Genomic DNA, 18833 nt, shown 5'->3' with positions numbered 1-18833 from the left:
CAATGTTCATGGACTGTGGAGGTCTTTACCAGGGGCGGCCATGTCTGTTTACCAGACTGCATTCTGGGAACGTCACTTCACCAGCACGCACGCACGTCCGCTGCTATTTTCACAGGGTTTTGCCACTACTTCGGCAAAAATTTGTTTTTATTTATCGCAGTAAGTGGGGATATTTATACTACCAATGGTGTATGTCAGTCATATTTTTGCAGAAAGACGAGAGTCACACGGTGATTGATGAGTTTCACGTTGTCAAGCAGAACTGTCAAAGATGACATTCTGGCCAATCAGGAGCGTCTTTTTTTAAGAGGCGGGGCTTAATTGTCTGTTTCATACATTCTGGCCAATCAGTAGCGTCCTTTTTTCAGAGGCGGGGCTTAATTGTCTGTTTTTGTGGATTACCAATAAAGTTTCATTGTTTCAAACAAAACTCGTGTAGAAATGGGGGCTGTAACCGATGGTAAGATTGGTCCTTCGGGTCTATTTTACCCTGTGAACCATTTATTTCCAATTCTACCTTACGTCACTGTAATCTCTATGTAAATACCCACCTGGTTGTTTATTTGTGAGGCTGAGATTGTAACCAATCTGTTAAACAAGCCTGTTAACTAGCGAACGTTAGCTCTTGCTAGGTAGCTAGCACTAGCTAACGTTAGCTGAACATTGTGTGTGTTCGTTTTAGCTGGCTTGGGGTATTGGGTACCCGGTGCTTAGTGAGTTACATATATGTAGGGGTGGGATGTCTGCCCACCTCCCTTGTTCTCTGTAAAGCGCATTGTGTTGCCTCTGGGTATGAAATGCGCTATATAAATAAAGCTTTGATTGATTGATTGATTGATTGATTGACATAAAGACAGGCTACTTCGCATCTTTCTCCACGGGATGATGCCTCATTAAAATGTCTTAGACGACCACTAACGTTACCCATGTCCCACTTGTCCTTGTATCGAACTAGCTAACGTTAGCTATCTAGAATTTGCATTGCTAGCAAATAACGCAACATTACTATTTCCATGTATTCTAGATGAAGTTATTCGAAAACGTCTTCTCATCGATGGAGACGGAGCTGGAGATGACCGGCGGATCAATGTCCTCCTAAAGAGTTTCACGAAATGGTGCAACTCATCTGGGTCGCCTGAGGAAGGGTAACGATGGCTTTGCTCTTGAACTCAATTCAGAAAGGATCGAGCCACAGTTTTCACATCTGGCTAAGCTCTGACCAATTTTGACCGTCTGTGATTGATTTACATGATGAGTCGTGAGACCATCCTAATCATCCTCTCACTAGGCTAGACCTCTGCATGTTCTATCAACACCATTTTGTACACCATATAGAGCAACATACCTAGTTTGTGTACTGTATGTCTATTGGCAGTAGGAGAGTTTATGCATTGATATGTCACTGCAGATTCACCCAGTACCAGCGGATGTTGGGCACATTGGCACAGTGTGAATTCTCAATGGGGAAGACCCTGCTAGTTTATGACATGAATCTTCGGGAGATGGAGAACTATGAGAAAATCTACACTGACATAGGTAACGTATCATGACTGATTCAATCACTTGTTAATTGTCTAAGATCATGGATGATTAATAGGCTAACTATGTTTTGATTCAACTGTCCACCATTCATAGAGCAAAGCATCACAAATGCACATGAAAAAATATCGGAGTGCAAAAAGGAAATTCTGCGGGCGAAGAGGATACGAAAGAATAGACAAGGTGCGATGGACCATGATTTGATTAAATCCATTCTAGCTTCCCTATTTACGCAGGCATTTGGTAATGTAATTGCACTGTACGCTACCTATGTTTTATCTATACCTTTTTTTTCCATTTTGTAGAGTATGATGCATTGGCAAAGGTTATCCAACAACATCCTGATCGACATGAAACACTCAAGTGAGTATAGGTTTGTCATTTTCAACAAGTTCATTAGATGAGTTAACCACACTACAGATATTTGTGCTACAATAGAATGCTTGTAATTAGGGCCCGAGCACTGGCAGTGCAAGACCCTATTGAAATTGTAAGGATTATTATTCTCCCTTCTCCTACGTTCTACCGTCTTCTTCTCCCCAAACAAATGCCTTTTTGGCAGCCTAAACATCGATGAAAACGGATGAAACTTTGCAGATGGGTCAGTCCAGGCGAAAAATGTGATATTTCATGGGTGACGGAAATGGACGTGGCAAAACGTCTCGAGCGCCCCCAGGACATTTTAAAATGGCGAGCCCCACCTTTCAGTTTGATGTAGGCAATGAAATTCGGTGGGCATATGTAGTTCATCGAGACGCACTAAAATGTCTTTTGGAGCTATACCCAACATCCAACAGGAATTCAGCCATTTTGCTCTTAATGTGCCATTTTTTCCTATTTTTTTTCCCATTTCCATGCCTCATACTTTAACAAACTCCTACAGATTTCATCCGATCAACTTCATATTCAGTCAGCTTCATCTTAAGACCTTTGTGATCAAAAGTTAGAGTTTTCACCAAACACCCTTGCCGTTTGACATTTCGCCATAAAACAGGAAGTCCTCATAACTGTATACATTATCCGATTTGCACCTAATTGCTCACCCTTCGTGAAGGTCGCATCCTGAACACATCTATGCATCGGTATTGAGTCAAACTTATACCGCCACCAACTGGTGAACCACAAATGCCTTTTTGGCAGCCTAAACATCCATGAAAACACTTGAAACTTGGCAGATACGAGGTGCGACCGAAAGTCCCCGGATTGTGTCAGCCACGCTCATGCCTCCATTTGAATTAAAATGACAATGATATCCCTTTGTTGCCCTATATCTCACGACTATTCTGGTATAATATTGTTATTGTACTAATCGGTGCTTCTGTGACGGGCTGTTTTGTAGAGTGTCGCAGGGGTAGCTTGTCACAGTTGTGGCACTTTTCTATACCAACTCCCAAAACTCAACAATTTTATTACAATAAAGAAAGTACACTCTCAAAACATTTTTATTACAGAATCTGCAGAGAAATGACACATTGTCCCCCTCAAAGTAGTCCCCCCCAGAGTTAATGCACTTCTGCATTCGCTTTTGCCACCCATGGAAGCACTTGGCAAAGTCCTCCTCTTTGAGCCCCCTTAGTTCCCCACTCACGGTGGATTTGGTCTCTTCCACGGAGGTAGAGAGAAAGTAGAGAAAAGTGCCACAACTGTGACAAGCCCTGCGACACTCTACAAAACAGCCTGTCACAGAAGCACCGATTGAGTGAGGTGAACAATATTATACCAGAATAGACGTGAGATATAGGGCAACAAAGGGATATCATTGTCCGATATTTCTCACGCTTCATCAAGATACAGTCCTGAATACATCTATGCATCGGTATTGAGTCACGCTTAGAGCGCCACCTACTGGTGACAGGAAGTTTCTCAGTACTGGACACCGAAATAGCACACCCTTTAACGGCGCCGCACCCCGACACGCGTGGGGTGCGATGGCCCGCTCTCTGCTGCTAGCAGCCCTAGTTACCTATTTATTTCTCAACTACAGGCAGTTGGAGGCCCTTGACAAAGAGCTCCAGCAGCTGTCCCACATCAAGGAGAATGTGGAAGACAAGGTAAGCCATGTGGTGGGGTGTCTGGGTGATTTATTGTTATGGAAGTTGAACACTCTCATTGATGCCTTCCATCCGTTTTCTCAAAATGCTTTGGATAAAAAGAGCTAAAGCATTTTGCTTTTGCTGCCCTCATACCACCTCACTGTTTTGTGAAAATATGATCAATCAAGGGAAGTTTTGTGATCCAAACCAATTTTTTTCTCCGTCTCCCGCAGCTTGAATTGAGGAAGAAGCAGTTCCACGTGCTGCTCACTACCATCCAGGAACTGCAGCAAACACTGGAGAGTGAGTATGAACAGAATGACTGTGCCAGTTGTAGGCTTATATTGCTAAGCAGGTTGTACAGTATTTCAGGTAACAAGAGTAGACTGGTATCGACACAATTACATGCTAAATATGTTTGTTTGTTTTACATCCTAGATGACGAGAAATCGGAGAACTATGACACCCAGGAAAGTCCAATGGAGAATGGGGAGTGAATGTGCTGTAATCATCAATGTGATGTAATCATCAATGTGATGTAATCATGTTCTCTTAGTATTTTACTACTTTTAATAATTTACTTTTGAAATTTATGAAACAACATTTAAGTTTGTCTTGATTGCATTTGTTTTTTTTATATGATGTGTATTTTCGATGAATAAAGTTGTAACTTGCCACAATCTGTTCTCGTTCTGGTGAGAGGGATGAAATGCGTACATGTGCTAGAAAGCTAGTCTTCCAATTTATTACATGCTACTATAACTTTTAATTTATAACAACTTTTAATAATAACTTTTATAACACATTTTTATAAGTAGATATGATCCCAACTAACCAATTGTAACAGGATTGACCATTTATGATAGAAATATGACAAAACAATTGCTATAGCTGACATACTGAAGAAGAAATATGACAAAACAATTGCTATAGCTAACATACTGAAGAAGAAATATCTATCACCTCAGATAACAGACCTAGAACTCCACCAGGTAGGTACGAGCCTGCATCAGGCGTTTGAGGCGACCATGTAGCGCGGCTCTCTTGCTGCCGATGTCACAGTCCTCCTTCAGCAGGAGCTCCATGTTCTCCTTGTCCTGCAGCATCTGGAGCATCTGCCTCTGCAGCTGAGAGGCTGACTCCTGCAGCACCTGGTATCGGATCACCAGAGGAATCTGATCACCTAGACGCTGACTGGCGATCTGGTGAGGGACGCAGAGGTGGTTATCTTCCTGATCTGTATTCAATATTATGGAGTATGGATGATATTTTATGTGCCTGGTTTATCTTCTGCTCACTGGTACTTACATAGTAATAAGCCTTGAGATGGAGCATCATCTCCTGCAGGCTGACCCGTTTGTCTCTCCTGTCATCACTAACCAGGGAGCTGTTTCCCAGAGCCTTCGTACCAAAGGTAAACGGCTTAGCCTTCGTAGCAATGGTATACTTTGGATTAGGGCTCTGGAAAACCCACCTCAGCTCTATCTCCTCCTTCACGTCATCCTCCTCCTTCCTCTCTTTCAGACTGTGGCTGTACATGCTGTCCTGGGTGTAAACTATCAGCTCCATCTTGAACTGGGTCCTCAGCATGGTCTCAGCTGTGGACTCCTTCTCCTGCTTGATGGCCTCAATCTTGTTCTGGAGAACAACCAACCCGTTAGGGATAGTACACTATGTATATTTGAGCTCTTTTCATCCTGTAGTGATTCACCGAGTGGTTGACTGTACCTTGGCTGTTTTCAGCAGGTTAGGATAGCCTGTGAAGTTGCTCTGAGCCAGCTGTAAGAATACCTTCCGAACAGCATCTGGAGAAAAAGACGATTATGATATGAAGACATCTGTTCAACAGTCAAGTGGCTTTATCTGTTTGACTTCCCTCTAGGTTGACACATTTGCCAAACAGGTTTTTTGTAGCTCTTTGCTACTGAAGCCTTTTAATTATACACTGGCAGCACCTATACCGTACCTGCTATGTCCTTCAGCTTCTTGACTGCAGGCTCCTCCAGCTGTTTGATCTGGTCCTTCACCATCGTCTCAAAGGTCTTGTAGTTAATGAACCCTGGCAGCTCCCTCCCACGGTACCTCTCCTCATAGTCAGCCACCTCTTTCTCAATCCTCTCGTTAACTGCAATACAGCAGGTCAAACATGTAATGAAATGTAAATCAGCATTCAATTGATATCTGTCAATGCTCTCCCATCCGTTATTATAAAATGTGTTGAATAGGCACAGCAAGGTGATGCACTAACAGCTCTGTCCTGAGCGGTCCAGGTGGAGCTTCCACTTCTCAAACTCTGCTCTGAGGGTGGAGAAGATGTTGAGGTGGTCTCCACTCTTCACCTCCTCCCCTGTGGACAGGCTGATGGCGTCCTGAGTGAACGCTGTCACTTTCTGAAATGAAACACGAAGAGAGAAGAGGGAGGGACGATGAGGAAAAACAAACATTTTGTGAGAATTTCAAGGGATTTTTAAGAATTCTGTGATGAATAACACTTAACAGAAGACGAGACTTACATCAATGAGGAAGTAGAGCCTTTCTGCTGGGTCAGACGGAGGGCCAGAGCCGTACTTCTCCAGCTCCAGACGTATGTCTACCACCTTTTCCTCTATCTGCTCCTCCAACCGAGGCAGGGATTTCTACAGACCCCCAGGCAAAGACAGAATGTTGACATGGTGCAGGGCAGTCAAATTCACATTTACTGTAGATGACAGGCTAAAAAAAAGGACAAATACCAACAATGGGATTCCCTGCAGTAATATGTGATGAAAGGGGAAGTCACCTCGATGTGGTGCACCAGTTCCAGGGTTAGTTTCTCTGCCAGCTTAGGAATGGTGGCATAGCCTTCATCAAAAAGTGTGCTAGAGCAGGAAGAATTGAATAATTAGAGACTCAACATACTATAATACATCTACTGTATGTCACATTCTGCAAGCCAGGAGACAAATGTACTATGAAAAATCACATGCTGATGGATATTAGGCTCAAACACCACACCGCAAAAAAACAGGATGTGCACATGAGCCCATGGGACTGACCTGAGATGAGCGTGCTCCTTGAAGAAGTCTTTCTCCCTCTCTGTGGCCTCGGTCAGCGAGACCCGCTCCATGATCTCCTTCTGGCCCCGGCACCGGACGATCATGTAGCCTTTAGCCAGGTGGATTACCTCATTGTGAACAATGTCCAGCACCGTCTCCTCTGTGCCTTTGTCAACCAGGTCAGGCTTGGTCAGGATGCCTGTTTAGAGATGTGAACACACACACACATACACACACACACACACACACAGTAATGCACATTTAATTTGATCACCAACACCAAATAAAAACTTCATGACAGTTCATATGAGCTATTCAATCAAACTGACATTAGGCCTGCACAATAGCTAGTCATATTCACCTAAAGTCCTTTCTCCTTCAGGGTCCACCTCCTGTGCCATCTTCAAAGCCTCTGTGGTTGCTATGTCAACATTGCATGGCACAACCACCAAGCTGATTGTCTCCTGCTTGGTGATGAACTTCCTGATCAGTCTCTTGATCTGAAATCCCAGATGAATAGTGGCTTTCAACGTCTTTGTCGATTCACTTGATACTTTGTCAACTTTGCATGTGTAGTAATCTAAGGAACAATTGTGCATGCAGGGGGGGATAACAAACTACCTGTTCCCCAATATTCTCAGGCTGGCCCTTGACAGCGACCCTGGCGATGCCAGGTAGGTCTATGAGGGTGAGGTCTGGGACGTCAGGGGAGGCAATCTCCAGGCTGATGAGGTCATCACTGATGCCCACCCCCACACCTGCCATCTCGTCCTGGGCTGGAGGGGGCCACAAGCATAAAGAAAACAGGGACCAATAAGAAAAGAGAAATGTGCACTGCACACTGATGGCTGGAACGCTTTGCTGCAAAGAAGGCTTTGATAGGCTACTGATGCTACTGCTTCTCATTCTATTTGCCAGTGGCAGTGACCACACCTTCCCTAATTTTCTTCTCCACATCCGCGGGGTCTTCTATCTCTTCCTCATGGTCCTGGTAGCTGATTTTTCCATGCCACTCCTCCCCCTCTCTCTTCCTCTTCATCTTCAGCTCAAGGGGGCATCTTGTTACAATACCTTGGTAAAGAAACAAGGAGGAGAAATGAAGGAAATGAAAGCAATCCAGTCAAGGCAATTAGTTCAGTGGTTAAACATGAAGATTGTAAATCACAGGTGACAATTTTCTCACACAGACGCAGATTGCTTACCACTGCCCCTGGGTAAAGAGACCCCCGACAGCGCCTCCAACACGGAGCTCTTCCCCGAACTCTGGTCCCCAATCACAGCGATGGCTGGCAGCGCAAGATCCTTTTCAACGCCCAGGGAGCGCAGCGAGTCGATGAGGTCGATGCAGGGACGCACCTTCTCCTCGTAATGTTGGTTCAGCGTGTTACTCATGATAGTAGGGTCCTATATTGTAACTTGAATGAGAACATTTAAATCAAAATGGAAGAAAGATAAAATATTTCCTTAACAGAAAACGAAGACAACATGAGGGTTAATAATACAGTTACCGTGAACCTACCCAAATTACAAATTACTGTATGTCTACTTCGATGGTCGTATGCGATTGCGATTGTTGCATGATGGGAAGTCAGTTTCTCCGGAAAACGAAAGTTTAGAAAACGAAACGCATCAACCAAGTAACCGTCCGAGTATGAGCCAGGTGCATGGCCGTGGGAACTAGGGGTGCTGAGGGTGCTGCAGCACCCCCTAGCGAGCTGGTGTGAAAAAATGTTTGGGGGGCGGATTGACGTTGTACACTTTTTAATCAATGCATTAAAACATTTTACATAATTTGTCTGTTGTTACTGATCCAAAGGTAGTTTGTTTGAGGAAGATTTGGGGAAAATGTGCAATGAATAATTTAATAATTATTAATACCCAATAAACGCTGACGCTGTGCACGTAGCCTAGCCTACATCCGTTGTTGTTTCAAATGAACGATACGTTGGTGGAGATCAAACCGAAGCATCGCAATGGCCGCTCAGAAGCGAATTTCAGAATTTTTTTATCAGACCACCTAAAAAAAGCACAAGAACTGAAGAAGTCCAGCGTCCTGAGGATGAGAAATGCAGCACTGCCACTCTCACTTCGCGGCCTAGTAGGCCTACTACTAGCACCATTGCCGCCGAGACCGAAGCCGGGCCTGTTAACGTACCTACTCCAGCAGCAGCGTACGCGGGAGGAGAGGCTAGCTTCTAACGTAACTTATTACATGGCACTCTGAAATACTTGGTTGTGATTACTGATTAGTGTAACGTTATGTTCCTCTCGGAGTGAAGATCTTATCACAGTATGACTGAAACAGTGCATTCTCTGGCATTTTGGCACCCAATACGTTGGGTTGTTGCAGTTCTTATCTTTAGACACTAGATGGGGGAAATAATCCACATATTACTTATTATACCTTTAATGCAATGCTGTGCGGAGTTGTCCAGTGTGAAGACGAGTGAACCAGACCGCTGTGGCTTAGCCCACACGTTGTCGTAGTCTACCTTGTAGGGTCACTCCCCAGTGACCGGTTAGCCTGCCGCCTCCAGGAGGCGCTTTAGACCATGTTTGTGGTTTTATGAAATTGATTATAAATAAAGGTGACATTCTTCTGAGTGTGTGCTGTCGTCTTCTGCCTGAGGTTTGACCATTACCCCATTTTATAGGGTGACCCCCGGTTTATTACACTGCTATACACTGGTTATATGGCAAATACACTTTGCATTCTCTTCTATTCCATTGATCCAGATTCCAGACCAACAGGCTCCTGTAATAGCCTACCTCCTTGAGCGAGTCATCCTCTTTCCTCCTATTCTCTCCGTAGCTCGTACAGCCGGTCTCATAGGCTAGACCTACTTAGTTGATGCGTTTCGTTTTCTAAACTTTCGTTTTCCGGAGAACCTGACTCCCCATCATGCAACAATCGCATACGAGAGGACCTGCGGCAAGCTTATCTGACCATCGGTGGATATACTTAGTAATTTGGGTAGGTTCACGGTAACTTAACTCTCATGTTGTCTTCGTTTTCTGTTAAGGACATATTTTATCTTTCTTCCATTTTGATTTAAATGTTCTCATTCAAGTTACAATATAGGACCCTACTATCATGAGTAACACGCTGAACCAACATTACGAGGAGAAGGTGCGTCCCTGCATCGACCTCATCGACTCGCTGCGCTCCCTGGGCGTTGAAAAGGATCTTGCGCTGCCAGCCATCGCTGTGATTGGGGACCAGAGTTCGGGGAAGAGCTCCGTGTTGGAGGCGCTGTCGGGGGTCTCTTTACCCAGGGGCAGTGGTAAGCAATCTGCGTCTGTGTGAGAAAATTGTCACCTGTGATTTACAATCTTCATGTTTAACCACTGAACTAATTGCCTTGACTGAATTGCTTTCATTTCCTTCATTTCTCCTCCCTGTTTCTTTACCAAGGTATTGTAACAAGATGCCCCCTTGAGCTGAAGATGAAGAGGAAGAGAGAGGGGGAGGAGTGGCATGGAAAAATCAGCTACCAGGACCATGAGGAAGAGATAGAAGACCCCATGGATGTGGAGAAGAAAATTAGGGAAGGTGTGGTCACTGCCACTGGCAAATAGAATGAGAAGCAGTTGCATCAGTAGCCTACATTACATTACATTACATTACAGTCATTTAGTACACTTTTATCCAAAGCGACTAACAATAATTGCATTTAACGTAGGAAGAGCCAATGTACTACTACTTGCCAGAACTCACAAGTGCATCTTCCTTCTAAAACAAGTGACTAAGAGCATAATCTAGTGCTGAAGGCAAAGTGCAAGAGTCGCAATCTAAAGTACAGTGCGATATAATATGCCCACCAAAGCCTTCTTTGCAGCAAAGCTTTCCAGCCATCAGTGTGCAGTGGACGTTTCTCTTTTCTTATTGGTCCCTGTTTTCTTTATGCTTGTGGCCCCCTCCAGCCCAGGACGAGATGGCAGGTGTGGGGGTGGGCATCAGTGATGACCTCATCAGCCTGGAGATTGCCTCCCCTGACGTCCCAGACCTCACCCTCATAGACCTACCTGGCATCGCCAGGGTCGCTGTCAAGGGCCAGCCTGAGAATATTGGGGAACAGGTAGTTTGTTATCCCCCCCTGCATGCACAATTGTTCCTTAGATTACTACACATGCAAAGTTGACAAAGTATCAAGTGAATCGACAAAGATGTTGAAAGCCACTATTCATCTGGGATTTCAGATCAAGAGACTGATCAGGAAGTTCATCACCAAGCAGGAGACAATCAGCTTGGTGGTTGTGCCATGCAATGTTGACATAGCAACCACAGAGGCTTTGAAGATGGCACAGGAGGTGGACCCTGAAGGAGAAAGGACTTTAGGTAAATATGACTAGCTATTGTGCAGGCCTAATGTCAGTTTGATTGAATAGCTCATATGAACTGTCATGAAGTTTTTATTTGGTGTTGGTGATCAAATGAAATGTGCATTACTCTGTGTGTGTGTGTGTGTGTGTGTGTGTGTGTGTGTGTGTGTTCACATCTCTAAACAGGCATCCTGACCAAGCCTGACCTGGTTGACAAAGGCACAGAGGAAACGGTGCTGGACATTGTTCACAATGAGGTAATCCCCCTGGCTAAAGGCTACATGATCGTCCGGTGCCGGGGCCAGAAGGAGATCATGGAGCGGGTCTCGCTGACCGAGGCCACAGAGAGGGAGAAAGACTTCTTCAAGGAGCACGCTCATCTCAGGTCAGTCCCATGGGCTCATGTGCACACATCCTGTTTTTTTGCGCTGTGGTGTTTGAGCCTTATATCCATCAGCATGTGATTTTTCATAGTATATTTGTCTCCTGGCTTGCAGAATGTGACATACAGTAGATGTATTATAGTATATTGAGTCTATAATTATTCAATTCTTCCTGCTCTAGCACACTTTTTGATGAAGGCTATGCCACCATTCCTAAGCTGGCAGAGAAACTAACCCTGGAACTGGTGCACCACATCGAGGTGACTTCCCCTTTCATCACCTACAGACAAATAACCATACTGTATGTCACATTTACATTTACAGGTGTGTTACTCTCCTGTAATCTGTGTCTTCTGACTTTTACATTTTAAATGCAGGACACTACATAGAATATGTTGTGTACTTGTCTATCTTTTTATATATCTTTCCAAAAATGTGATTAGGGTTTCCTGTCCATTTGTTACTGATCAAGTTCTGCTCCAAAACATCCAAACGAACCTACTGTATATGGTTATTCGTCTACAGGCCTCATAATTACTGCGATCACCCAATCCCATTGTTGGTCTTTGACCTTCTTCAGCCTGTTGATGTGAATTTCACTGCCCTGCGCCATGTCACCTTCCTGTCTTTGCGTTGGGGTCTGTAGAAATCCCTGCCTCGACTGAAGGAGCAGGTGGAGACAAAGCTGGTGGAAACACGCCTGGAGATGGAGAGGTACGGCGCTGGACCTCCGTCTGACCCAACACAAAGGCTCTACTTCCTCATTGATGTAAGTCTCCCAGCAGTTGTCTTTTACCTATATGATTAATTCTATTTTTTACAATACCTTGAAATTCTCACAAAATGTTTGTTTTTCCTCCTCGTCCCTCCCTCTTCTCTCTTCGTGTTTCATTTCAGAAAGTGACAGCGTTCACTCAGGACGCCATCAGCCTGACCACAGGGGAGGAGGTGAAGAGTGGAGACCACCTCAACATCTTCTCCACCCTCAGAGCAGAGTTTGGGAAGTGGAAGCTCTACCTGGACCGCTCAGGACAGAGCTGTTAGTGCATCACCTTGCTGTGCCTATTCAACACATCTGACATCTTACACATCTGGATGGGAGAGCACTGACACATCATTATTTTTGCATGCCATGTACAAAATGCCATTTCATTCCCTTTGTATTGCAGTTAATGAGAAGATTGAGAAAGAGGTGGCTGACTATGAGGAGAGGTACCGTGGGAGGGAGCTGCCAGGGTTCATTAACTACAAGACCTTTGAGACGATGGTGAAGGACCAGATCAAACAGCTGGTGGAGCCTGCAGTCAAGATGCTGAAGGACATAGCAGGTACGGTATAGGTGGTGCTCTTCATAGCGAAAAGGTTTCTGCCATTGGAGGGTAATTATACAGCTATACAACACTTTTTTTCTGTGAAATACAGATGTTTTAGGCCTACACATTGTGAAACACATCAATCCTTTTCTTCTACATTTGGTTGCAAAAGTGATATTTGTGGTCTTTTACTGGTAAATTTGGTTATTTCTTGCTTCAAGTGGTTCAACTCTGCCATTTTAATTCATGACATTTAAGCACATTTTGCCGTCATCCTGTCATATCTTGGGAAAAGCTTTGTATGAAGTAGGCTTCTTTCTAGGTGTAGACAGTACTGCTTTGCCTGAACACATTTTTGGAAAATGTCATGGGGTTGAGCATAGACAAAAAAATTGAATATTTGCCCTTTATGTGTCCTCTTCTTCTTCTCTAGATTATGTCAGAATACTTTTTATACAACTGGCTCAGAACAACTTCAAAGGCTTTCCTAACCTCCTGAAAACAGCCAAGGTACAGTCAGCCTCTCAATCATTACAGTGTTAAAAGCGCTCAAATGTACTTACTGTATCCCTGATCGGTTGGTTATTCTACAGACTAAGATTGAGACCATCAAGCAGGAGACGGAGTCCACAGCTGAGACCATGCTGAAGACCCAGTTCAAGATGGAGCTGATAGTTTACACCCAGGACAGCACGTACAGGAATAGTTACGGCTACATTTGTAGGAAGAGGAAGAGAGATAAAGATGAGATGGTGATGAATGGTAAAAGTAGCCCTGCTTCAGACCACCAGACCACCCTGCAGGAGATGATGCTGCATATCAAGTCTTATTACAACGTAAGCTCAAGTCACATCCACCATTCCTATCGTCCGTATTCAGTAATATTGGTATAGCAAAGGAGGATCCGATACAGTTGGTACAAAATCAGCAAGATAACCACCTCTGCGTCCCTCACCAGATCGCCCATCAGCGTCTGGGTGATCAGATTCCTCTGGTGATCCGATACCAGGTGCTGCAGGAGTCAGCCTCTCAGCTGCACAAGCAGATGTTCCAGATGTTGCAGGACAAGGAGAACATGGAGCTCCTGCTGAAGGAGGACTGTGACATCGACAGCAAGAGAGCAGCGCTACATGGTCGCCTCAGACGCCTGATGCAGGCTCGTACCTACCTGGTGGAGTTCTAGGTCTGTTAGCTGAGGTGATATTGATATTGTCAGCTCTGACCATTGTTCTATGATATATTTCTGTCATGAATGGTGAATCCTGTTATCAAGATATTTGGTTAGTTGGGACCATATATTCCCATATCTAGTTCTAAAAAGTTAAAGTTGTTAGTTATAAATTAAAGTTGTGTTTTGAAAATACTGCACCTTTGTAAGAGTTCAAAGTCAGTTGAAAAATTAAATGAAAAGATTGGAGCATGAAAATTGGTAGACTACTTTTCTAGCACATGTTCGCACATCATCCCTCTAACCAGATATCCAACTGGAACAAGACAACAGATTGTGACAACTTTATTCATCAAATAAACACATCATATAAAAAAAGCAAAAGCGACTTTCAGCCCGGGAGCTCTGAGTGGGAAGAACCGAGAGAAGAGCAACCGCAGCCATTCATTCATGCAGAAGATGAAAGGAGTAGTAAAGGGAAAAATCATGTTTAGCCCTGTTTTAAGGTTACTTATGCTCATATACGTGTGTAAATTTCTGCAAACTAGGTAGCCTAGCAACATAAACAATAACAATAGCTACCGTAAGTAGTTCCGCTTCCTGAATCCCCTCTGCGGATTGATCTACACATCTACAACGGTCGATTCAATACAAGTCAATGGATTTAATAAAATGATCAATAAAACCCTACAGGATTCATACTTTGCGGGGAATTTGATGTCAGAACACCAACAGACACCAATTATACCCTCGGTGAGCTTCTTGTCTTTGAAATCGAGAGTTTAACATGTTTTTGAATGATTTTTCAACATGCCCATCCACATCCATTGTATGACCAAAACGGTGGTAGAGCAATTATCAACTTTCTCGAAAATGCTAGCTTTGTCAATGTTTTGGTCTGAACCATTGTATATGATCATAAGTAACCTTAAAACAGGGCTAAACATGCATTTTCCCTTTACTACTCCTTTAACGTATATTTCAACCACTTATAGGGGTTAGCAGTAGATACAGGGGCATAAACTCCTCTAGGGGTTTCTATTATGAAGGCACACACACACACCAGGGGGCATTTAGTGTTGTTAGGTGGAGATACATTATAGGAGTGCCTTGTTCTCCCTCGACTAGTTCGAGGCGCTGTTTTGGAGTAGCCAACGACCATCACCGCTGCTGAACCTGGGCCGACCAGAAAAGGCCTCGCCACGATCTGCAGCCAGCCTAACATCATCTAGAGAAGAAGAAGAGGAGGACACGTAAAGGGCAACTATTCAAATTTTTCTCTTTGCACAACCCCATGACATTTTCCAAAACTTTGTTCAGGCAAAGCAGTACCGCCTACACCTAGAAAGAAGCCTACTTCATACAAAGCTTTTCCCCAGATATGACAGGATGACAGCAAAATGTGCTTAAATGTCATGAATTACAATGGCAGAGTCAAACCACTTGAAGCAAGAAATAACCAAATTTACCAGTAAAAGACCACAAATATCACTTTTGCAACCAAATGTAGAAGAAAAGGATTGATGTGTTTCACAATGTGTAGGCCTAAACCATCTGTATTTCACAGAAAAAAAAGTGTTGTATAGCTGTATAATTACCCTCCAATGGCAGAAACCTTTTCGCTATAAAGAGCACCACCTATACCGTACGAGGAACGAGGAGGAAAAACAAACATTTTGTGAGAAATTCAAGGGATTGTAAAAACCAGGCCAGATCCAGCCTGGCTTAGTTTTCACTTCTAGGCTAGACATGCTAAGGAAGGAAGGTATTTGGTATTTTGGTTATTGCAGGTTTGCTAGTGTCCATCTTCAGCTCAATCTTGGAGCCTACATAGCCTACACACCAGCAGAGGGCCCTGTTTCACTAGGAATGTGCTGCCCTTCAAGTGATGGGTAGTCTGTATATTTCCATGAATTTGCAAATAAACAATTTATTTAGTTCAGATGCTTAGATTGTTCAGAATGAAGCAAAAGTGGTTTGTTTTAAAAGTTCAAAAAGAGCGCATTAGATGCTTTGATTAAGAGGATGCAAAGAGATGCAGTGTAACCCAAAATAAATTTTATTTTGAAGTTTACATAACAACATTAAATCAAAATGATAAGTTTTATTTTGAAGTTTACATTTAAATTAAAAATGTTAATTTCTTAAAAAATGACACATATCACTAATATATTGACAAAGTAGATTCTGTTGGTGGTATGATTCTACAGGGCAGCTCTCTGGATGACTGGCAGCAGCTCCGATGTCACAGATAGACTGATGATGAAGAGCAGGAAGTTCTCCAGAGATATCCTTTTCTCCTCGTCAGCACCCAGCTCCCCAAAGATCTCCTTGTACGTTGGCGTCATCTCTTGACCCTGCAAGAGATGAATAATGTTCACACAATGTCCTTTAAAGCTCACAGAAAGGGTAGCCTCCAGCTGCTTGTGCGCACGTATGTGTATGTGTGTGTGTCTGTGTGAGTGTGTGTGTGTGTGTGTGTTTTGGTTATAACTGTATGATGATATGGCTAGACATGACGATTCTTAGCTAGACATCTCTTTGTAACACAAGAGGAACACAGAGTTAAGCCCTCCTGGCTGATCTACATGCGTGTCACTTGTAATGACCAGAGGAATGTGCAGTTCACCTCTACAACCACAGGGTGACCCTCTGATTCACCAGAAATTAGCCTATAATGAATGGCCAACATGATCCAAGGTGAGTTGCTCCAGGACCGTGAGATCCAGGATTAGTTAAATCTCCATTGACAATAACCATAATAATTAGCCAGAAAATTCCCTATATCAGCATCAGGCAAAATGTGCTAGAAATCAATAGGGCTGAAGTCCTCGCAAGTTTCAAGTGATCCCCTGAAAGTGCTAAGAGATCTTAAATAAAGACTCACCTCCAACCAAACACATGAATGTGACTCAGCCAGAGTCACATCCATCTATGATAGGGGTGAATATGAAATGGAGCCTCCTCTAATGAGAATGACTGAGAGGATCCAGGAACAAGGTGAGGAGGCTCTCCAGCTACCCCCCTCCCCCCCACCCTGCTCCAGCAACATCTCCGGCTCCAGCCCTCTAGGCTGGTAGAGACAGCCTTAATCTTCTGCGTGAATGAATGGCTGCGGTTGCCCTCCTCTCGGTTCTTCCCACTCAGAGCTCCCCGTCTCACCCTGGTGAAGGCCTGGAAGTGTGTGAGTAGCAGCTCCCTGACCGCAGCCCTGCTGGTTGTGCTCTGGTTTGGCTCCGAGGAGGAGTAGAAGATCAGCACCAGGGTGGCCACGGCCCACTCCAGATCACCGGCAGCACCCAGTGCTGCAGGGAGAGACAGAAAGAGAGAGAGAGAGAGACACACACACAGAAAGAGAGAGAGAAAGAAGGAGAAAGAGAGAGAGAGAGACACACAGAAAGAGAGAGAGAGAAAGAAGTAGAGAGAGAGAGACACAGAAAGAGAGAGAGAAAGAAGGAGAGAGAGAGAGACAGAAAGAGAGAGAGAGAGAAAGAGAATGAGAGAGAGGGGGAGTACATAGATGGTGATGGTGAGGGGTGGGGTGGGGGGGGGCAGAGGATAGACAAGGTACTGAGGAGAGAGGCGATGGTTCACAGATAGTGGCAGAGAATATGAAAATCATTGGTGTTTGTACTGTTTTCTCTAATACGGGTGTTTACTTGAACAATATTGATTGAACTTTTTGATCACCAAGTCATTGCATTTGGCCAATATTTAATCAACTCAGATTTTGCTACATTGATTTTGTGGTAAGGACAGACAATGATCCGTCAGATTTTCTTATTTCACTGATTTTTTATGTTTCAAAGAACATTTTGTACCTTCAATGGAGGACAGCTGTTTGGCTATTTCAACCCTGTTTCAATGGGTTAGGAGCAGAGAGTATTCAATGTACCAACAGACCTGCCCCATCCAAAGTACACTGCACACAATTAGCAGTAAAACTAGTAAAATAATGAATATTGAATAATATCTATTACCTCTTTGTTGTGCTATTCCAGGCTGTAATGGTCATTGTTTTAGATCCCATTTTGCTGGTGTTCTTTGCCTTGGATGGTGATCCACCCATATTAGAAGCAGTCTAAGGTGGTTTACATGTCACCTGGCAACAGATACAAACACATGCACAAACACATGCACAAGTACGCGCACACACACACACACACACACACATACACACACACACACACACACACACACACACACACACACACACACACACACACACACACACACACACACAAACACACACACACACACACACACATATTGTTTAAGCTATCAGCCTTGAAGGGGGTGGAGGGGGGGGGTATCTATGGACAGTGACACCCATCATGAAGGATACCTATCAAGATAATTGTCTAGGAACTCATTAGATGCTTGCTGTTACTTGAGAATAAATGTATGCAATTTTATTTCGAATTCTTTGCTAATCCGCATCACGTTCCCAGGCTAAGTTGATTAACACCGTCAGATAGCTTTCATTCCTCAGCCTATATGGAGGAGCTGTGTTCACTCAACACCATGACATTATTGTACCGTGACCGAATCTTTGCACATGGTTGTTAGACACTGACCGCTTTGTCTTACAGGTTGTTTACCGTCCTCCTGGTCTGGGTTTGTGCTTGTTTGTTGTCTTGTTTGTTTCGTTGCTGGTATTCCACCAAGCCTTCAGTTTCAACAACCCATTCACACACATCATGCTGCTCACCGCGTGCTGAAGGCAAAGGGATATCTGGAGAAATTAGACGTTTCTGACCAAATTACCAAATCCTACACAGTTCCATAAGTAAAACTACAGCCTCTCTTTATAGATACACTATCTCTGATTTCACACACACCCTGAAAGGTAAACAGAGGTGAGCAAAGGCAACCTGTCAAATCTGAGGAACACAGCGTCCACATATCTGCCTGACGAGACGACCACAGACCTGGGAACATCTCCCCGTCACCGTGGCAACCACACCGCGCGGTGTGCTGGAGGCGTAAGCTGTGATGCCAAGCATAGGTCAGGGGTCAAGGGCCAGGGTTGAGCCAAT

The 18833-nt window shown here is 44.0% G+C and overlaps 4 protein-coding genes across 4 annotated transcripts; 2 read left to right on the top strand and 2 right to left on the bottom strand.

Annotated features, from left to right (window-relative positions):
- Positions 1–436: 436 nt before the first annotated feature.
- On the top strand, positions 437–4242 carry thoc7 (THO complex 7). Its single transcript, XM_084440737.1, has 8 exons — positions 437–460; positions 1025–1145; positions 1409–1536; positions 1636–1722; positions 1845–1902; positions 3524–3590; positions 3806–3875; positions 4011–4242. Exons 1-8 carry the CDS (start codon positions 442–444, stop codon positions 4067–4069), a joined length of 609 nt encoding a protein of 202 aa, XP_084296863.1. The 5' UTR covers positions 437–441; the 3' UTR covers positions 4070–4242.
- A 307-nt stretch (positions 4243–4549) lies between these two features.
- Positions 4550–7999, bottom strand: LOC311311084 (interferon-induced GTP-binding protein Mx1-like; the record flags this gene model as incomplete). Its single annotated transcript, XM_084440723.1, has 12 exons — positions 4550–4774; positions 4881–5210; positions 5301–5377; positions 5539–5697; positions 5821–5962; positions 6086–6208; positions 6352–6430; positions 6608–6806; positions 6969–7107; positions 7229–7383; positions 7541–7678; positions 7810–7999. The coding sequence occupies 12 exons, from the start codon at positions 7997–7999 to the stop codon at positions 4550–4552; spliced, it is 1956 nt and encodes a 651-aa protein (XP_084296849.1).
- A 1702-nt stretch (positions 8000–9701) lies between these two features.
- Positions 9702–13809, top strand: LOC311311044 (interferon-induced GTP-binding protein Mx1-like; the record flags this gene model as incomplete). Its single annotated transcript, XM_084440666.1, has 12 exons — positions 9702–9891; positions 10023–10160; positions 10532–10686; positions 10808–10946; positions 11117–11315; positions 11495–11573; positions 11960–12082; positions 12211–12352; positions 12483–12641; positions 13060–13136; positions 13220–13462; positions 13585–13809. 12 exons carry the CDS (start codon positions 9702–9704, stop codon positions 13807–13809), a joined length of 1869 nt encoding a protein of 622 aa, XP_084296792.1.
- Positions 13810–15998: 2189 nt separating this feature from the next.
- LOC311311284 (sentan-like) lies at positions 15999–18354 on the bottom strand (the record flags this gene model as incomplete). The annotated part of the gene is made up of 4 exons (XM_084440964.1): positions 15999–16151; positions 16957–17099; positions 17890–17896; positions 18334–18354. The coding sequence occupies 4 exons, from the start codon at positions 18352–18354 to the stop codon at positions 15999–16001; spliced, it is 324 nt and encodes a 107-aa protein (XP_084297090.1).
- Positions 18355–18833: the final 479 nt, after the last annotated feature.

Source organism: Borostomias antarcticus (genome assembly GCF_949987555.1).
Source record: "Borostomias antarcticus genome assembly, chromosome: 7".
Lineage (NCBI taxonomy): Eukaryota > Metazoa > Chordata > Actinopteri > Stomiiformes > Stomiidae > Borostomias > Borostomias antarcticus.
Note: the sequence above shows the minus strand (reverse complement) of the source record. Positions and strands in the feature narration are given on the sequence as shown.

Bases quoted from the DNA above. Each gene is read 5' to 3' on its own strand.
- thoc7 (XM_084440737.1), top strand. The intron at 1,537-1,635 runs GTAACGTATCAT...CACCATTCATAG, and splicing joins GAAAATCTACACTGACATAG to AGCAAAGCATCACAAATGCA. The intron at 3,591-3,805 runs GTAAGCCATGTG...CGTCTCCCGCAG, and splicing joins AGGAGAATGTGGAAGACAAG to CTTGAATTGAGGAAGAAGCA.